We start from the raw sequence: 15,510 nt of genomic DNA, 5'->3' as shown, positions 1-15,510 counted from the left end.
AGACCGTGGAAGTTGGAGTATGGTACGTGCTGCGCAGTTTTGTACCACCTGCAGCTTTCGGAGAGTCATCTCAGGCGCCCCCAGGTATAGGGCGTTGTTTGAGTCTAAACGGGACTGGATGAGGCCTTGTACCGCCACCTTCTTGGCATCTAGAGGCAAAAGTGGAAGGACCTTCCTCAGCGTTCTTAATAGGCCAAAACAGGTGGCAGACAACTTGGTGGCCTGAGTGGAGAAGGAGAGTTTGTGGTCTAACCAAACTCCCAAGCTCTTAACACTGTCCTTGGGGGTAGGAGGTGCTCCTAGACCGGCGGGCCATAGGGAAGAGAAGGGTAGTGGTGAGGCTGGGCCTAGGAGCATAAGTTCAGTTTTTCCCCCGTTCAGTTTGAGGGAGGAGTTGGTCATCCACTCCCTCACGCTCTCCAGGCAGTTCAGCAGGCCGGCCGAGGCTTAATCTGTAGTTAAGATTTGTCAAACAGCGCCAAAGTTATTAGTAAACTAAAAAACTAATTTCCTATAGAAACCTAAGCCTAATTATACCTACACAGCTATATGATCAGTAGCAAATGTGTAATTATTTCTTTCTTTCTATCTATCTATACATATGTATATTTAAATGTATCTCCTCCAAGAAAGTTGCGGTTAGCCGGCCGGCACATAAACCCAGGTGGTGCAAGGTGAGGCGCTACTGCTAGCCCCTTTAAAACGCCAACAAACCTTTTCAAAGTAAATGAGAGCCTGCACTCGGAGAAATCCATATATTTATTGGATCAAGCAGCACTGAAAACGCCCTTTCTCAGACAAGTGACGGGCAGTATTTCTTCCATATTGTGAATATTGTGAGTATATATAGAGCAATCAAAATGGCGATGAGTTAGATTGAGAAAAGCTGTGATTCAGCTGAAAAGCATCTCATTTCAGAGCGGTGCGATACACCAAACAAGTGGGTTTTTCTGTGCTGCTTGATTCAATAAAAATATGGATTTCTTCCAATTTCCAAGTGCAGGTTCTCATTTACTTTTGAGAGGTTTGTTGTCATTTTAAAGGCGCTAGCAGTAACGCTTCACCTTGCACCACCTGCGTTCATGTGCAGGCCGGCTACCTGCAACTTTCTTGGAGGATGTAAAAAGGTCGGCGTGCCCCCCAAATGGAGTAAGATTGGAGTGGGGTGAGGGCTGAGACAGGGGTGAAGGTCTGGTGCTGGGAGTTGTTGGAGTCCTTTGCGGGGACCTGCCCTTGCGTTATGCCTCATTCTAATCTCATGGAATTGTTTGGGTGTTGGGAGCAAAGCACTGCATAGGGGTAGGGACTTAATACTGGCTCATACTTGGGCGGATCAGACTACACGGAATGTTGTCCACAACTAGTGCTGCCTACCTGCATGTGAATTGGTTATTACCGAGCACAAGGATAATCAGGAACATGAGTAATGTGATCAGATGAAAAACATTGTTTAAAAAACATTGCTGAATACTGGGGGAATTGTTGCTTATATTGGTAGCAAGTGTGGGCAGTATGGACTTATTTTGAACTGCCATTTTGCCTGCCTCCATATTTAGATTTATGATGTGTTTTCCTCTGCAGCAAACTTATTTAAAGTGAATGGATGTAAAGTGAACTTTTATAATGCTATGAGCTGTTCGGTTTAAGAAACAAAGATGTATTTATCTATATAGAAATACATATATGCATGATTCTATACTGTTTGAGTTGCTACCACACACATAAAATGTTTGTGTACAATGGATTATGTGGTTGTTTGCTGAAGTCAAGTGACGGGGAAGTATTTCTTTCATATCGTGGATGTTGCGAATATATATTGAGCAATCAAAATGCTAATGAGTTTCATTGAGAAAGGCTTTGATTCAGCTGCAATGCGTCCAATTTCAGAGCTGCTTGATATACCAAAGTAGTTGATTTTTCTGTGCTGCCTGCTCCATAAATATGTGGATGTCTTCCGGTCTTCGAGTGCAGGCTCTCATTCACTTTTGAGAGGTTTGTTGGTATATATATACCTTTTCACTTTCAGGCTTATAGTGGCATATAAATTATGTAACAACAAAAAGCAGAAAACTTTGGTTAGTTTCCAAGTTTAGGTGGAGAACAGCTCCTGTATAGAGAATCCTACAACAGCAGTGACACTCTGAATCTGCTTACCTTAAATGTCTGTTTTTCCTGAAAAGTTTTGAAAGATAGGATTAGCATAGTACTATTAATTCAGAGCTAGATAGGGGCAAACTCTTTTGCCATTTCTACAGCAAAGTCTTTAAGCATAGGGTTAGCACAGTGCCACCTACGATGACCTGTAAAATGACAAAAGCTTTTTACCACTCTAAGCACAATATTACAGCTTCGGATTAGTAAAATACTGTCCAAGCCAACCTGTAATGAATAAAAGCTACCCCTGACACGTGTTTTGCTATCATTATAGCTTTTCATAAAGGTTTAACTTTGTCCAGACACAAGGGAACATCTAGTATAAGTAAAAACAATACCCTTTTAGGATTTAAAGGGCCACATGAACTATGCAAGAAAAACAAAAGCAGAGAACTCTAATTGGTTCCCAAGATTAGGTTGAGAGTAGCTCCCGTATAGAACACCGTGCAACACCAGCGACTCTGAATATGCTCAACTGAAACCTCTGTTTTTCCAGAATAGTTTTTTAAGCACAGGATGAGAATAGTGCCATCCATGCAGAGCTAGAAAAGGACAAAATATTTTACCATTTCTACAGCAGTTTTTAAGCATAGGATAAGCACAGTGCCATCAATGTGGAGCTGAAAAATGACAAACGCCTTTTACCCCTCCAGGCACAGAATTACAGCTTTGAATTGGTAAAATACCATCCAAGCCAACCTTGAATGAATAAAAGCAACCCCTAACTTGTGCTTATCTATGATTATATATAGAAACAAAGTGGTCCTTGATACAACTCACAAAACAATTAATGTAAATCTTATTTTTAGAATAAACAGATTAAATCTGTAACTGAGGAGAGGAGATATGTTATTTGCAAAAAACAGTATTAGTTGCAACAGACCCAACACAAACAAATCGAAGGACAGTTGTACTCAATCTTTATATAACAAATGTATTTACATGTTCCTAAAATAATTGGTCAAAAGAGAAAACTGCAAGATGCAGTAAACAGAAAGAAGGAAAGGGGTGCTCAAGTGAATTGAAAAGAGAATTAGCTCAAAAGGCAAAATTAAGATAATTCTGTACAACTAAAAAATTCAATTTTCCAGTTAAACAACCAAAGCCTTCCCATACATTTGTATATACAAAATTACACCAAACATAAGGGGGGGCAGGGAAAATTATGGGTGTAGGCCTCAAGGTGGGGGTATAATCGTCGATGTTTCGACCCTGGCGCAAAAAAGGGAAATTTCACGGCCTCTGCTGAGGGTCTTCTTCAGGACTGGGGTCAGGAGGGAAGGGGGAGGGGAGCACGGGTAAAACGAAGGGGTCACGTCAATGCGACTAGACGGGCCACCTATTGCAATTGTTGATCCAGAAAGCGTGCTTTTTGTGATTTGGTGTAAATCTGTTCTGAAGTTTTTGAAAAATAAAGACTGAAAATGTGTGTATATTACACCCAGCGGAGGTGAATTTTAGTCTCTTTTTTTGTTGTTTAAAATGTTATGTTGCAACCAACCTTGCCAACAAACTATAAAATCACTTTAAACTTCGTTTTTGTCACTGGATGGACAGACAGACAGACAGACAGACAGACAGCAGATAGATAGATAGATAGATAGATAGATAGATAGATAGATAGATAGATAGATAGATAGATAGATAGATAGATAGATAGATCAATAGATACCAGAAATGGATTTTCTCTGGGGTTAAAGAGGGGCTTGGTCATGAAGGCTACCAGAGACACTGGTATATGACATAGAACTAGACCCATTGTGATGCTGCAACATCTCATGGAACCAGACAAACCACAGACTGAAAGGACTCAAGCTGCAGCCCTCAGCAGAAGATCTGGAGGGCAGAGGGTGAGGATTAGAAATGAAAGTGAAAGAGGAATTGAGAGGAGGAGTACATTTGTGGGGGAGAACATGAGAAATAGCTGGTATTTTTGTTCAAAGAGCTATGGAAAAATGTGTCTTCCTTCAAAAAGGGCGGGTTAACAAATATGCCCAGGGAAGCCCCATAACCGTGTCCACCACTACCAGCCTCCATTACAGACAGCTCCCTTCTTTGGCCTGGTTGACTTGAGACTAATGTCTGGAAGTATTTAGACAGTATCATGGCTTGGGCCACATCCCCAGAATCTGCCCCAATGTTTGCTGACTCTTGGCCTGTCAGCAGATGGCAGCTGAAAGCGCAGATATCATATTGCATAGAGCAAATCAGTCCTCTTGATGTGAATAGTGAGCAGGTTGCATACATAAACATCTGCAGTACGTGGTTCATCTGATTATAGCCGGGTGTGGGAGTGATTGATGTAGCTGACATTTATCCCCCGAAGACAAAGAAAGGACAGAAATGAAAAATATTTCAATTTTTTTAGCTTTTTGATACACTCGCTTGAAAGTACTTCAGGGACTGGTCCTCTTAGCGCCATGGTCCTCACAGTGATGTATTTGTGGGACATTGTCAACGTTTACCAACACTGAGGGGACCGGTCCTGTCTGCACAATGTGGGTTAAACACATACACATGTGCACACATACACACTCACTTAGGCTATCACACAAATTACTGGCGTTCCACCTCCTCATGGCCAGATCCCTCTTTACTTCCACTATTTTCCCATTGTGCCCAGCCACCTCGTTTTGGGGCACCTCCTCGGTGGCAGATCTGCTACTCAAGCAGTGTGACTGAGAGAAGCAAGGTGCTGGTTTTCTATGGGATACATGTGTCCGGCTAGATAGTGAACCCTTGTAGTGGGTTCTAGTGCCAAGACTATGTGTCTGTGTATTGATAAGGAGATATCCTGATGAGGTGTAAGGAAACAGACCATCGGAACAATGAGAAGCCAGGATAAGACAATGGAGACTACAGGTATTGAGGGGGAAACATTGGGGAAAGGGGGTTAATATGTACATTATGTCCTGGTGAATGGGAAAGTATTATACCACAACCCCAAGGTTGAGGGGACACTTAGGGGTTGTGTGAAAGCCTGCTATGACTATGAGTGTCCTCTGAGCAGTTTGTGAAGGACTGTTAAGGTTATATAAGTAGGCTGTTGTGAACAGTATAAGTGCCAGTTTGAGGCTTTGTGATTGTCTGTCCAAGGATTTCTGGATAGTTTTTGTGAACCATGCAAGTGTTGTTTAATAGTTTGAGTGGTATTTAGGGCTATTTGATGGTCTCATAAATGTAATCTGTGGGCCTCTTGTAAGATCTGTGTAATACTTCCTTTCAACACCATTCTTTTTGTAGATGACAAGGGAAAGGACTCACTGCGAGCTGGCAAGCTGAACTTGGTGGACTTAGCTGGTAGCGAAAGGCAGTCTAAAACTGGCGCAACAGGAGAACGTTTGAAAGAGGCCACAAAAATAAACTTGTCCCTTTCTGCCCTGGGCAATGTCATCTCTGCACTTGTGGACGGTAAATGTAAACACATTCCTTATCGGGATTCCAAACTTACCCGCCTGCTACAGGACTCACTTGGTGGCAACACCAAAACGCTCATGGTGGCCTGTTTGTCCCCTGCCGACAATAATTATGATGAGACTTTGAGCACTTTACGCTATGCCAACCGTGCCAAGAACATCAAGAACAAACCACGCATCAATGAGGACCCCAAAGACGCACTTTTGCGTGAATACCAGGAGGAGATCAAGAAGCTGAGAGAACTGCTGGCTAAACAGGTCACTGGAGTTAATTTAGAAGGTAAGTTTCTCCAAGCTTGTAAAATTTGTCTTTCACTGTGCATTTCACTGATTAAATTCAGAGGAGCAAAAACTTTGGAAAGATCATTTTATAAGAGCAAATGGCTCCAATGTACTCTTAATCATTTTAAATCATCTTCGAAGGTAGAACTGGTTGTGGGATTTTAAGATGTCCTACTTATGGCTTACCCTCAATTTGCTTAAAACACACCTCAAAACTTTCCTAATACCAGAGTCTTGGCTTTAATGACACTGCATCCTTGATGAGTCCACTTCTACTTATTGACTATTTCTTCCCCACTAACCCTAGCTCTTCTGCTGAGCCCTCTTTGCTCTTATCATAGAGCCGTGTTATGGAAAATCCCTAAGCCTTCTTACTGCACACGCCTGGTCCATATTAGTTCAAAGGTTTATCCCCCACTTTTGCAAATCCGCAAGCAGCGCCATCACAACTTCCTGGGTTACCATATTACAGCTCATTGGGTTTCCCTTTCATAAACTCCCTGATTAATCAGTGACCATTGAACTCAACCGGCACATCCTTGGGTTGTGTGTCAAAAACCTCTGTGTGAGTCAATCTTACAAATCTCTGAATTAGTATATCACTTTAGGCTTACACATTATAGTGAACATAGTTCCCGCCAATATGGCCAGGTACCACTTAACATTAGCATATATTACATGAGAAGTCTTGAAATGCGTCCAATACAGCTCAAACATGCAATACATGTTTGGATATTAAGTCTTTCAAAACATTCACTACCATTAGCCACTACGCATAAACATTTGTAAGGCACTGATCATCTGTACCAATCTAGTACATGCAATGCCATATAAATGGCAGACTGTTTGCTGTACAAGTGCTAATTAACAATAACAATATGATGAAATTCTGATTTAAAATACAAATTAATGCACAGGAGTGCTACAGTTGGGCTGCTAGAATACCATGTTCTCTTCTCCATGCCCTGTGTGCTAATACATTACAATTGTGGAGGAATTACTAAGTTCAAGAAGTTTTCAGTCTGCATATTCCTTAGAATCTTGATATTTTTTTAGGATAGCTTATTTTTTGGGGATGACTGATGATTCTTTTGGACAGACCGAGGCAGTTATCTCATTTAATACATTCCTGTGAACCGCATCATATACCAACATGCCAACGTATCTCAAGAATGATTTTGACCAGCTGTCTAAATGTGAAAAACCAGGAAACTATGTGTCATTTTACCACTATTCTACACTCTCCCGCCACCCCAGAGAGGGCAAAAATTATAATATTTGAAAACATCTATTGGTTGATATGTTTTCCGCCTGAAATGTCTGTCTAAAAACCACAGAATCATCGACTGATTGTCATTTAAGATTTCTAACCTGCTAAATCCTAGAAAACTTTAGAAATGAATTAAGCTGTCAATTCATAATAAGTGTATCAGTGTACTCAAGTGTGAACTGCAAGAGCCAAGGGCAAGGTAGGCCGCCAAGAAATGTAAGATATTTCTTTATTCATCCTGCAGATATTTAGATGAACATCTTTGAAAGTCTTTAATATGTCTTTAAAAGTCGAATAATACCATCCAAACCACATCATTTATTGATATATCTTATAAACACACACACACAGAATATATATGTGTGTGTCCTTAGATTTAAAGGAACAAATATTTACACATACATAGATGTAGACATGGAGTTAGCCTGTAGAACATTCTGTTGATGCTGTGTTTAAGAGGAGCCTACAGTGGCTAATCAGTCGGAGAAAAAGTCCACCTCTGATGCCGGCTTATACATCTGAAATTTATTGGGCCCTCCTACAGAAACATGTTTTTCTGCATTTTAGAGAGAAGAGTAGTAATATAGTAGTTGACAAGAGATCTTGATATGTTTTGGAGTAAATGGCTGATCAAAGAAAAGAAGAACTTGGGAGGATCAAGTGCCATTCCCAGTTTTCTTACTTTTGTAGTTCACTTGGCAGGAGGCCATAGTTTGCAGGTTAGAAGGAGAGATCCATTAGTTAAAATATATTGCCTGTGAGTACTTTCATTTGAGATTTTTTACTTCCTAATCTGTTCTGCTTCCTGTGGGTTTGCAAAGCTGATGAACTATCATAGACTTTTTTTAGTGGGGTTGGCAAGTCACCATCAAGTCAGAAGTAGAGGTTAATCACCAGTGCCAAACTGGAATTTTACCTCATACATTTTTCAAAGACATCTAAAGTTTTAATTTAGGCTTTTATAAATGCGGAAGAAACGTGAAACCACTGAGCCTTAATTGAGGCAAATAATGTAAATAATAAAGTGTATCCAGATTAGGCAATACCTCTGACACTTTTCATATTTCAGCCTTTTGAATAAGAACTTAAGGTCTGTATCCAAATTAAACCTTATTTTACTTTAATAACTGCTTAGAATGAATGTCACGATCTGAACAGAATGTATACAAACCTGAACTACAATGTGATCCGCTCCCTCCCTCAACTACGAAAGTCAAGATGGTGGTCTTTCTTTTAGCATAAGCTTAGATGAGAGTAACAAAGCACAGAAAACTGGGAATTCAAGAAGAAAAAACAAGGGAAGGTGTGGTAGAATTGCAGGCTGCAGATATGCTAAAGGAATGGAAGACACAGTTTACAACAATAGCCTAATACTTCAAAACATTATTTATACATATAATTTTTGTCACTTACCATTCAATCAATCAATAATTCTTTATTCAGTTAGTAAGAACCTTAAAAGAAACAGAAAGCTGGTCAAATAAATTGCGCCATCTACAGTGAATAGTCATGTAAAACTACACAAAAACGTATCGAGTGAACTAAAAATAAAAACCAGCAGGAGCAGCAAATCGTACATCTAAAAGTACACGTATCAAATTAAAAAGAAATCACATCTGTAAAAATACGACTTAAATATACAGGAAGGGTGATAAAAACAAATGTATTTGGTGCAGTACTGCCAGGCAAATGAGGACAGATGGAAGCAGATGTAGATAGAACTTGGCAGATCTTCACTGTCCAATCTTGACTGATCTCAGGATGGGTTTCAAAAACGCTTTTTGGGGGAGGCTATACAATTTGCAAAAGAGCATACAGTGCAGAGTAGAATTGGGCAATTTGTATTCACAAGGACTGAGAAGAAGCTTTCTCTTGATAAAACCCTGCTCGGATGACAACCAAGAGGTATACAGAATTAAGCCAAAAACATGTAAGGAAGTATCTGTACTGTGAATTAACAAGCAATCTGAGATATGGTCCCATTGCAAGAGTTGTCATTAAAGGTAAATATGCCCTTAACATGTCCTAGGATTGTGTTCTGTGACGCTGTTGTACATATCAAGAAAACGAGCCTTAACAACAGCTTTGCAGGACATAGACATGCTTTCCTGGTTGCTATACTATTCTGGTATGCCCGAATTTCACAATTAAAAGATTGGTTCTGGAGCCTTTCGCATAACGTCTTCAAATGAAACAATGAAGCCTAGAGCCTGGTTTGTTAACATAACCAACTCAAGCCTGCTGTATTCCGCATAAGCATTCCCACATCACAAATATCTGTCTACAGTCATGAAATTACTGTTGGCAAAACGATAAACAACTAAAAAATGCAGATCTTCCACCCAAGGGTTATCACAGGGGTAACCACACAAAATCCCTTGCCTTCTGTAGTAATCTGTGAGATTCCATGTAGCAAAATACCAGTCTACAAGCTTTAAAATAGAGTAATGACAACTAACTTTGCAGAAAGGACCAGATTGGCTCATGAGGAGCAGAAATTATTGAAACCGACAGTTAGATCGCATTATATGCTATTACTTTCTCCCTCACTCGAGCCATATCTAAAAATAGTGACTAAACCCTTTCATAGAGTCCTATTGACGAAATGTAGTTTTAACCTGATACATTATTCCCTGGGTACTTATCAATCATGGGGCAAACCAGAAGGTTGCCCGCCCTGTAATTGTGACAATTTCTCGCAACAAGATACAATGCATTTTATTATGTTCTGCGGGTTTTATTCAGGAATATGGAAAAAATACCTGCTACAAATCCTGAGAGAGGCTGGTTTCATCCAAGTCAGACCGGCTCTAATTCATCTTCAGATGTTGAGTAGCACCCGCAACATTTTTTATGTGGCTACTTTTCTAGTTGCGGCAATTAGAATTAAAATGAAAAATGTGCCATTAAATTTATTAACTTGACCGATTCTTAGTAACCATTCTTATTTTAACTTGATTAACTGCAGCGTATTTGTTCTAAAGGGGCTTGCACTGAGTTTAAATGTAAATGTAAATTTGATACTTGTATAGCGCACTACTCACCCGCAAGGGTCTCAAGGCGCTTGTACGAATACCGCTGTGGAACCCATCCTGGCTTTCCCTGTGAGGCGTCCACTCCTGGGCACCCCCAAGGTGGAGGCCAGGCATCCTTAGCGTTGTGGGGGCCGTTGTGGAGATTAAGCAAGCTATTGCCCAGAGTTGCAGAGTGGGACTCCATGATTGGAATAGGCACCGAGGCGAGAATTATCAGGTCTGTGGAATTTTGAGCCCAAGACCTGCCGAGGCGGGTAATTGAACCCTGGTCCCGGGCTAGACCTCTGCGTAAATATATGAATCGCTCAATTTTTTGCATGTATGTAAATCTTTTATGTCTTTTATGATTTTAATTAATCGAATAAAGTGTATTTGACTGACTGACAACTAACCCTTAAAGTTGGGTTTTAACATATGCTTTTCACAAACGTATTTCAGGCCTACTGCCTTCGTTGTAACTTTTCATAATAAACATGTTTAAATTATAACCTTGATTATTGGCTTTTTCCTGTAACCTACTCAGTCCTGCCATATTCCCGCAAGGCAAAAAGTGAAGTAGAAGTACTCCTTTTTCTCTACTGTCCAATTAAAATTTGTACTTAAGAAAAACAACATTCGGTCAGAGCCAAAGACCCTCGTTCACTAATGCTTCTTAAAGCTCTTTTTCTATTGATCCCACAAGGCTGTGCTGTCAATTGAGATCTAATCATGAGTTTCTTTAAATCTCCACGTTTCTCTTCACCGTAACCCAGTAACTGCTTGCTTTGGATATTTGACACTTTGAACATCCTAATACTGTCTTTGTCAAATATTAGTGCTTTACTAATAAATAACTAATGATCGACATAGTGTAATCATCTTAAAAAAAAAAAAAAAGATAGCAAGAGAAGAATCGGTATGTGTTTTGGGACCGTAGTTGTTGTGTCTTCGCAAAAGTTGCTGGGCTGTGTGTCAGACATTTATCTGTTACTGCGGATGGTAAGCAGTGAAGCGCTTTACAACACACATATTTTTAAAGTTTTACGTTTCGTAATATGTAGCACAAGAAGGCACAGGAATTATTAAAATATAAATCACATGCTATCTCCTTTCTCTTCCAAATTGCTTACTTACAATACACTTTACATACTGAGAGTACATTTTGGAAGGCAGTTTGTAGGCTGCAAAAATTTAAACAATGCTCTAACAGAATTGGGTGTTCCTTGCAGAAAATCTCTCCTCGTACCTCCCACTATTGTGTTGTCAAGCTGCCACTTTGCAGTGTGCATGCAAGTGATTGCCATGTTCTCACTAGCTAAGTGATGCAATTTTGTGACTCTTAAGTTACTAATGTGAAAAAACACATTCTCTCTCTCCTTGACCCCTTGAGTCTTGTCCTGAAGCCATTGAGGACATGCAGAGTGAAAGCTCATCGCCGGTTGTATGCTGGTACAACACATGCCTCAACAACGTATGCCTGAACCACGTGGTCTCAATCCCGACTGTGTCTTTACCACGCATGCCTTTACCACGAATGCCTTTACCACGCAATTGTGTCATAAAGGCACGATTGGTAAAGGGACATGTGTGGTATCGATCTCATCCTGCAACCAGTAATGACAACTGTCCCTTTTCCCCTGCCCCACCCTGAGCCCAAAAAATCGACCCCGCACTAAAAACTATCCCGACCCGAGCCCATCGCCCTCAGCTCAAAAACTCTCGCCAACACCTGTAAACTACCTGACCCAGCACACCTGCCCTGTGGCCTAAAACTGCCCCCACATAAAAAAAAACGGTACCTTTTCCCCCACCCTGAGCCATAAAAACTGTCACCATGCTCTAAAAACAGCCCCAACCTTAGCCCCCTCCCGCCGTGAGCCTTAGCAACTGACCCCCTATCCCTGTATGCTACTCCGACCCATCCCCCATAGCCATGAGGCTAAAGATGCCCCCAGCCCTGAAAACTGTTCCTTCCCCATGCTGGGCCTTAAAAACGGACCCTACGCCCCAGAAACTACCCTGGACTAGCCTATAAACTAACCCCTACCCCAGAAAACGACCCCAACCCCTGAACCTTAAAACCCGGACTCCCGCTATAAAAAAAAACCCCTCCCCCCCCATAGCCCTAAAAATTACCCACACCCGTAAAAACGACCCCCACACCCCTAAAACCTGTCCCCAGCCCCATTTACCTGACCGCGTCCTCTCCCGATCCTTCCTCTTCCTGTGCCCACCCATTCCAGCGTTTAGACCGCGCACTCCCTTTGAAGGCATATGCGTGGTTAAGGCAAGCGTGGTTCGGCCTGTGGGGAAATGGGATTGACATTGCTTTTCCATGTGTAAAATAAATGTTCTGTAACTGATTGTTCAGCTCTTTTTGTTGTAACAGAGATGTTTTGAAAAAATTATTTTGTTGCCCTAAGCAATGCTGTTTGACAGGAAGTCAATGGCGACTGCTATTGCCGACATGAAGATTGCACTTCCTGGTGATTCCGAGGTGGAAAAGCAGATGATTCGTCAGGTAAGTTTTAAGGCCAGTGCCCACTAATGCAAGCATTCACAAAACGCACATGAAAAACCAGCACTACTTATAGCAAAACACCGAAATAAAGCTGCTCAGCCACCACACAAAAAACCATAGCACCAGTACTTGTAGACACATCACGAAAGAACAAACTGTTGTGGTCATTGCTTAGTGTAATTCATTTGACAGTGGCAAGAGAGAGACATAAGTTAATGGCGAAATACATATGTTTTGTATTATGTACATGCAAAGCTGGTCCTGAGAGCAGCCCCCAACACTTGCCTCCACCCAGACTAATCTCAGTAGAGCAAGGCTAGGTAGTGTAGCCTTCTTACTCAATTTTGTTTGAGCAATGTAATGGCCAGCCTTTTAGAACCGACTTAAATTCTTACGGAATCCTTTGCCATTTTGCATGTTGCTGGGATACATTTATGCTTTAACTGAGCTCTCCATCCTCCTAATGTACTTTATATGGGTTTATCCATGTAGTGCTGGTGAGGGGTGAGACTAGTTGTGCTCACCAGGCTATAAGCATCAGTGTGCTAAAATAATGTCAAACATTTGTGTTCTCCAACTTGGATGAGAATATTGGGGTACTGCTTATGACTCCTTTAAGTCTACTTCACTTGACCCCGCATGCCACCTCAGGGGTTATGCTAACAAGTCACATTCTGGATTAAAGTGTGCAAGAACGTAAAACCAAACTTCCAGGCATTGAAAAAGTAGGTTGGTTTCTGCCAGACACTACTCACCTGACAGCAATGCAAGATGACTGAGCCAGATTGTGTATAACCACCAACGCAAATGCCTTTAGCCTGCCACGCAGGAAATTTTCCTTGCTACTCTGTTCTGAATGGGGTCGCTTTACATGTACAAATAGGCAAATCTTGCCAGTTGTAAGCATGCTCACTAAGTAGAATTTGGAATTAGTGTGAATAAGGGACATAGGAAGAGAACTGAGCATGCCATCTCACCCCTAGGCACCCATAGATGACCCTCAGAGAGCTGGTATCTCAATAGCTGGAATATCACTCTAAGTGTATATCCCCCCACGCCATCTCCTAAGCCTCAGCCCTCTCAATCGATGGACTTTCACAAGCACTATCATGTGAAAGGCACATCAGCACCCTTTAGTCAATCTGCCCTACATATAAAGGCAAATCGCTACCACTACCACTTAGAACTTCTCTTCTTGTGCTTCTGTTTCCGATTTTCTTCTGCATTTGATTGTTCTTTTGTATTGATGTTTTCATTTTTGAGACTTTCTGCTTTTCTTGTGTGCTTCTTTCAGCACTTCTTTTGTTCGTTTGTTGAATCTTGTTTCATAGGCAAAATAAAGCTTTCTTTGCTCTTCTTTATTTTTCAAACATTTTTACTGATGTATTTTTACAACAGTGACCAGAAATTGTCATTAATAACGTCATGCATTCCAGATTGATTAAGATATCTACACTTCTGTACAAGTAAATATTCAAAGTCAGAGGGACAATGTAGAGGATGGAACACAAGAAGAGTGCATGTAAATATTTGAAGATGTCTGTAAAAACCACTTGAAGATAACATGGAAATAGTTCATTTATTTTGTTGTCAACTTTTCAGTAGTTTAGAGTATGTGCCCTCAATGTTTATGCACATAGTAAGGTCATTGAATCAGACTTCATGCTAAGATGTCAACTTTGCTATCCAGTGTATGGTGATTTCTCCACAGAGAAGGCAACTTGCCAGCTAAAAAAAGTGCCTCTTTCTGCTACGTTCTTGACCCTGTAGCCTACGAAGAAAATCTAAGAGAAACCTGCAATCTTCCTCCAGAACGTTGCTTTTAGAAGACCTATCCTTAGAACATAACTCATTGACAACAAGGCAGGACCATGTGTAGAAAATGTGACCTTTCACCTTTAACTCTAGGATATTGTACAGAATTGTCCTAGTGTCTCTTTAAACTCTTTATAGCTGTGCGATAAAACATTTGGCTATGCTTATGGAGTATTAATATGTTACTGTAGTTGTTTACATTTATTCATAAGGGTATACACTTATCTAGCACACATTATCATCATCTTTCAAACAAGTCAGGTGACTTCTGTAGCACAGTACCAACATTTGCAAAGACCGTAGACAAAGCTTAAACTATATTCAGTCGGTTTCCGGAGTTCTACAGATATTTCTGAAAGGTTAGATTCTGGGGCCAGAGACTGATACATATAAAAATAGCATTTGATTGTTGCATTTAAATGTTTATATTGCAACTGAAATCTTAATACCCACATTATGTGAGGTAGAAAACATTTCTAAGTTAAAGATGATAACCAACTAGGATACTCCTTGAATTCTCTACTGTCTTAGATCCCCTAAGAATAGGAAGGTTTCCGAGGCATATTTACATTAATTGCGGGAGCATGCTTGTTTTGATGAGAATGAATAACATATATATCCTGTAAGCTACAATTGTCATCGTTTGTAGAAATCATTCGAAAATGTGCATATTATTCTTTTCATAAATACTAAGGGGAGAATCATCTCTCAAGGGACTTTTCAGGCTTAAGACGAAATCGAATGCCTTAGGCATTGAGGGAGGATGTGAACTTCTCTGGGCCACATCCGTTAATGCCTTGGCAAGTTCTATGTTAATTCTGAAGGGTAAACCTTTTAAAACTCAACAGTTAGCACTCCTGAGTTTGGAAGTTTTCCCATCCGAACAGCACAAGAATTGCTTCTTGAGGATTAGGGGAATTGCGTGTGACTGAGGTAGTTCAGTCTTTTGAAAGTCAATTGGCTTTGCTTAGTGTTCTATCACTGGAACCATTATCAATGAAGTACAGAGCTAAACTATGATCAGGATATAAATCAAAT

The 15,510-nt window shown here is 40.6% G+C and overlaps 1 protein-coding gene across 4 annotated transcripts in view; it reads left to right on the top strand.

Moving 5' to 3' along the window:
* KIF17 (kinesin family member 17) overlaps window positions 1-15,510 on the top strand; it is a 520,936-nt gene that overhangs the window by 330,325 nt on the left and 175,101 nt on the right. For all 4 annotated transcript variants that reach the window (XM_086921624.1, XM_086921625.1, XM_086921627.1 and 1 more), the window contains exons 5-6: window positions 5,398-5,850; window positions 12,560-12,657. In XM_086921624.1, coding sequence (XP_086777750.1) covers window positions 5,398-5,850; window positions 12,560-12,657 — 551 coding nt within the window. The remainder of the gene's footprint in view (window positions 1-5,397; window positions 5,851-12,559; window positions 12,658-15,510) is intronic.

Source organism: Lissotriton vulgaris, chromosome 5 (genome assembly GCF_964263255.1).
Source record: "Lissotriton vulgaris chromosome 5, aLisVul1.2, whole genome shotgun sequence".
NCBI classification, from domain to species: Eukaryota; Metazoa; Chordata; class Amphibia; order Caudata; family Salamandridae; genus Lissotriton; species Lissotriton vulgaris.
This window is presented reverse-complemented; position numbering and strand designations above follow the sequence as displayed.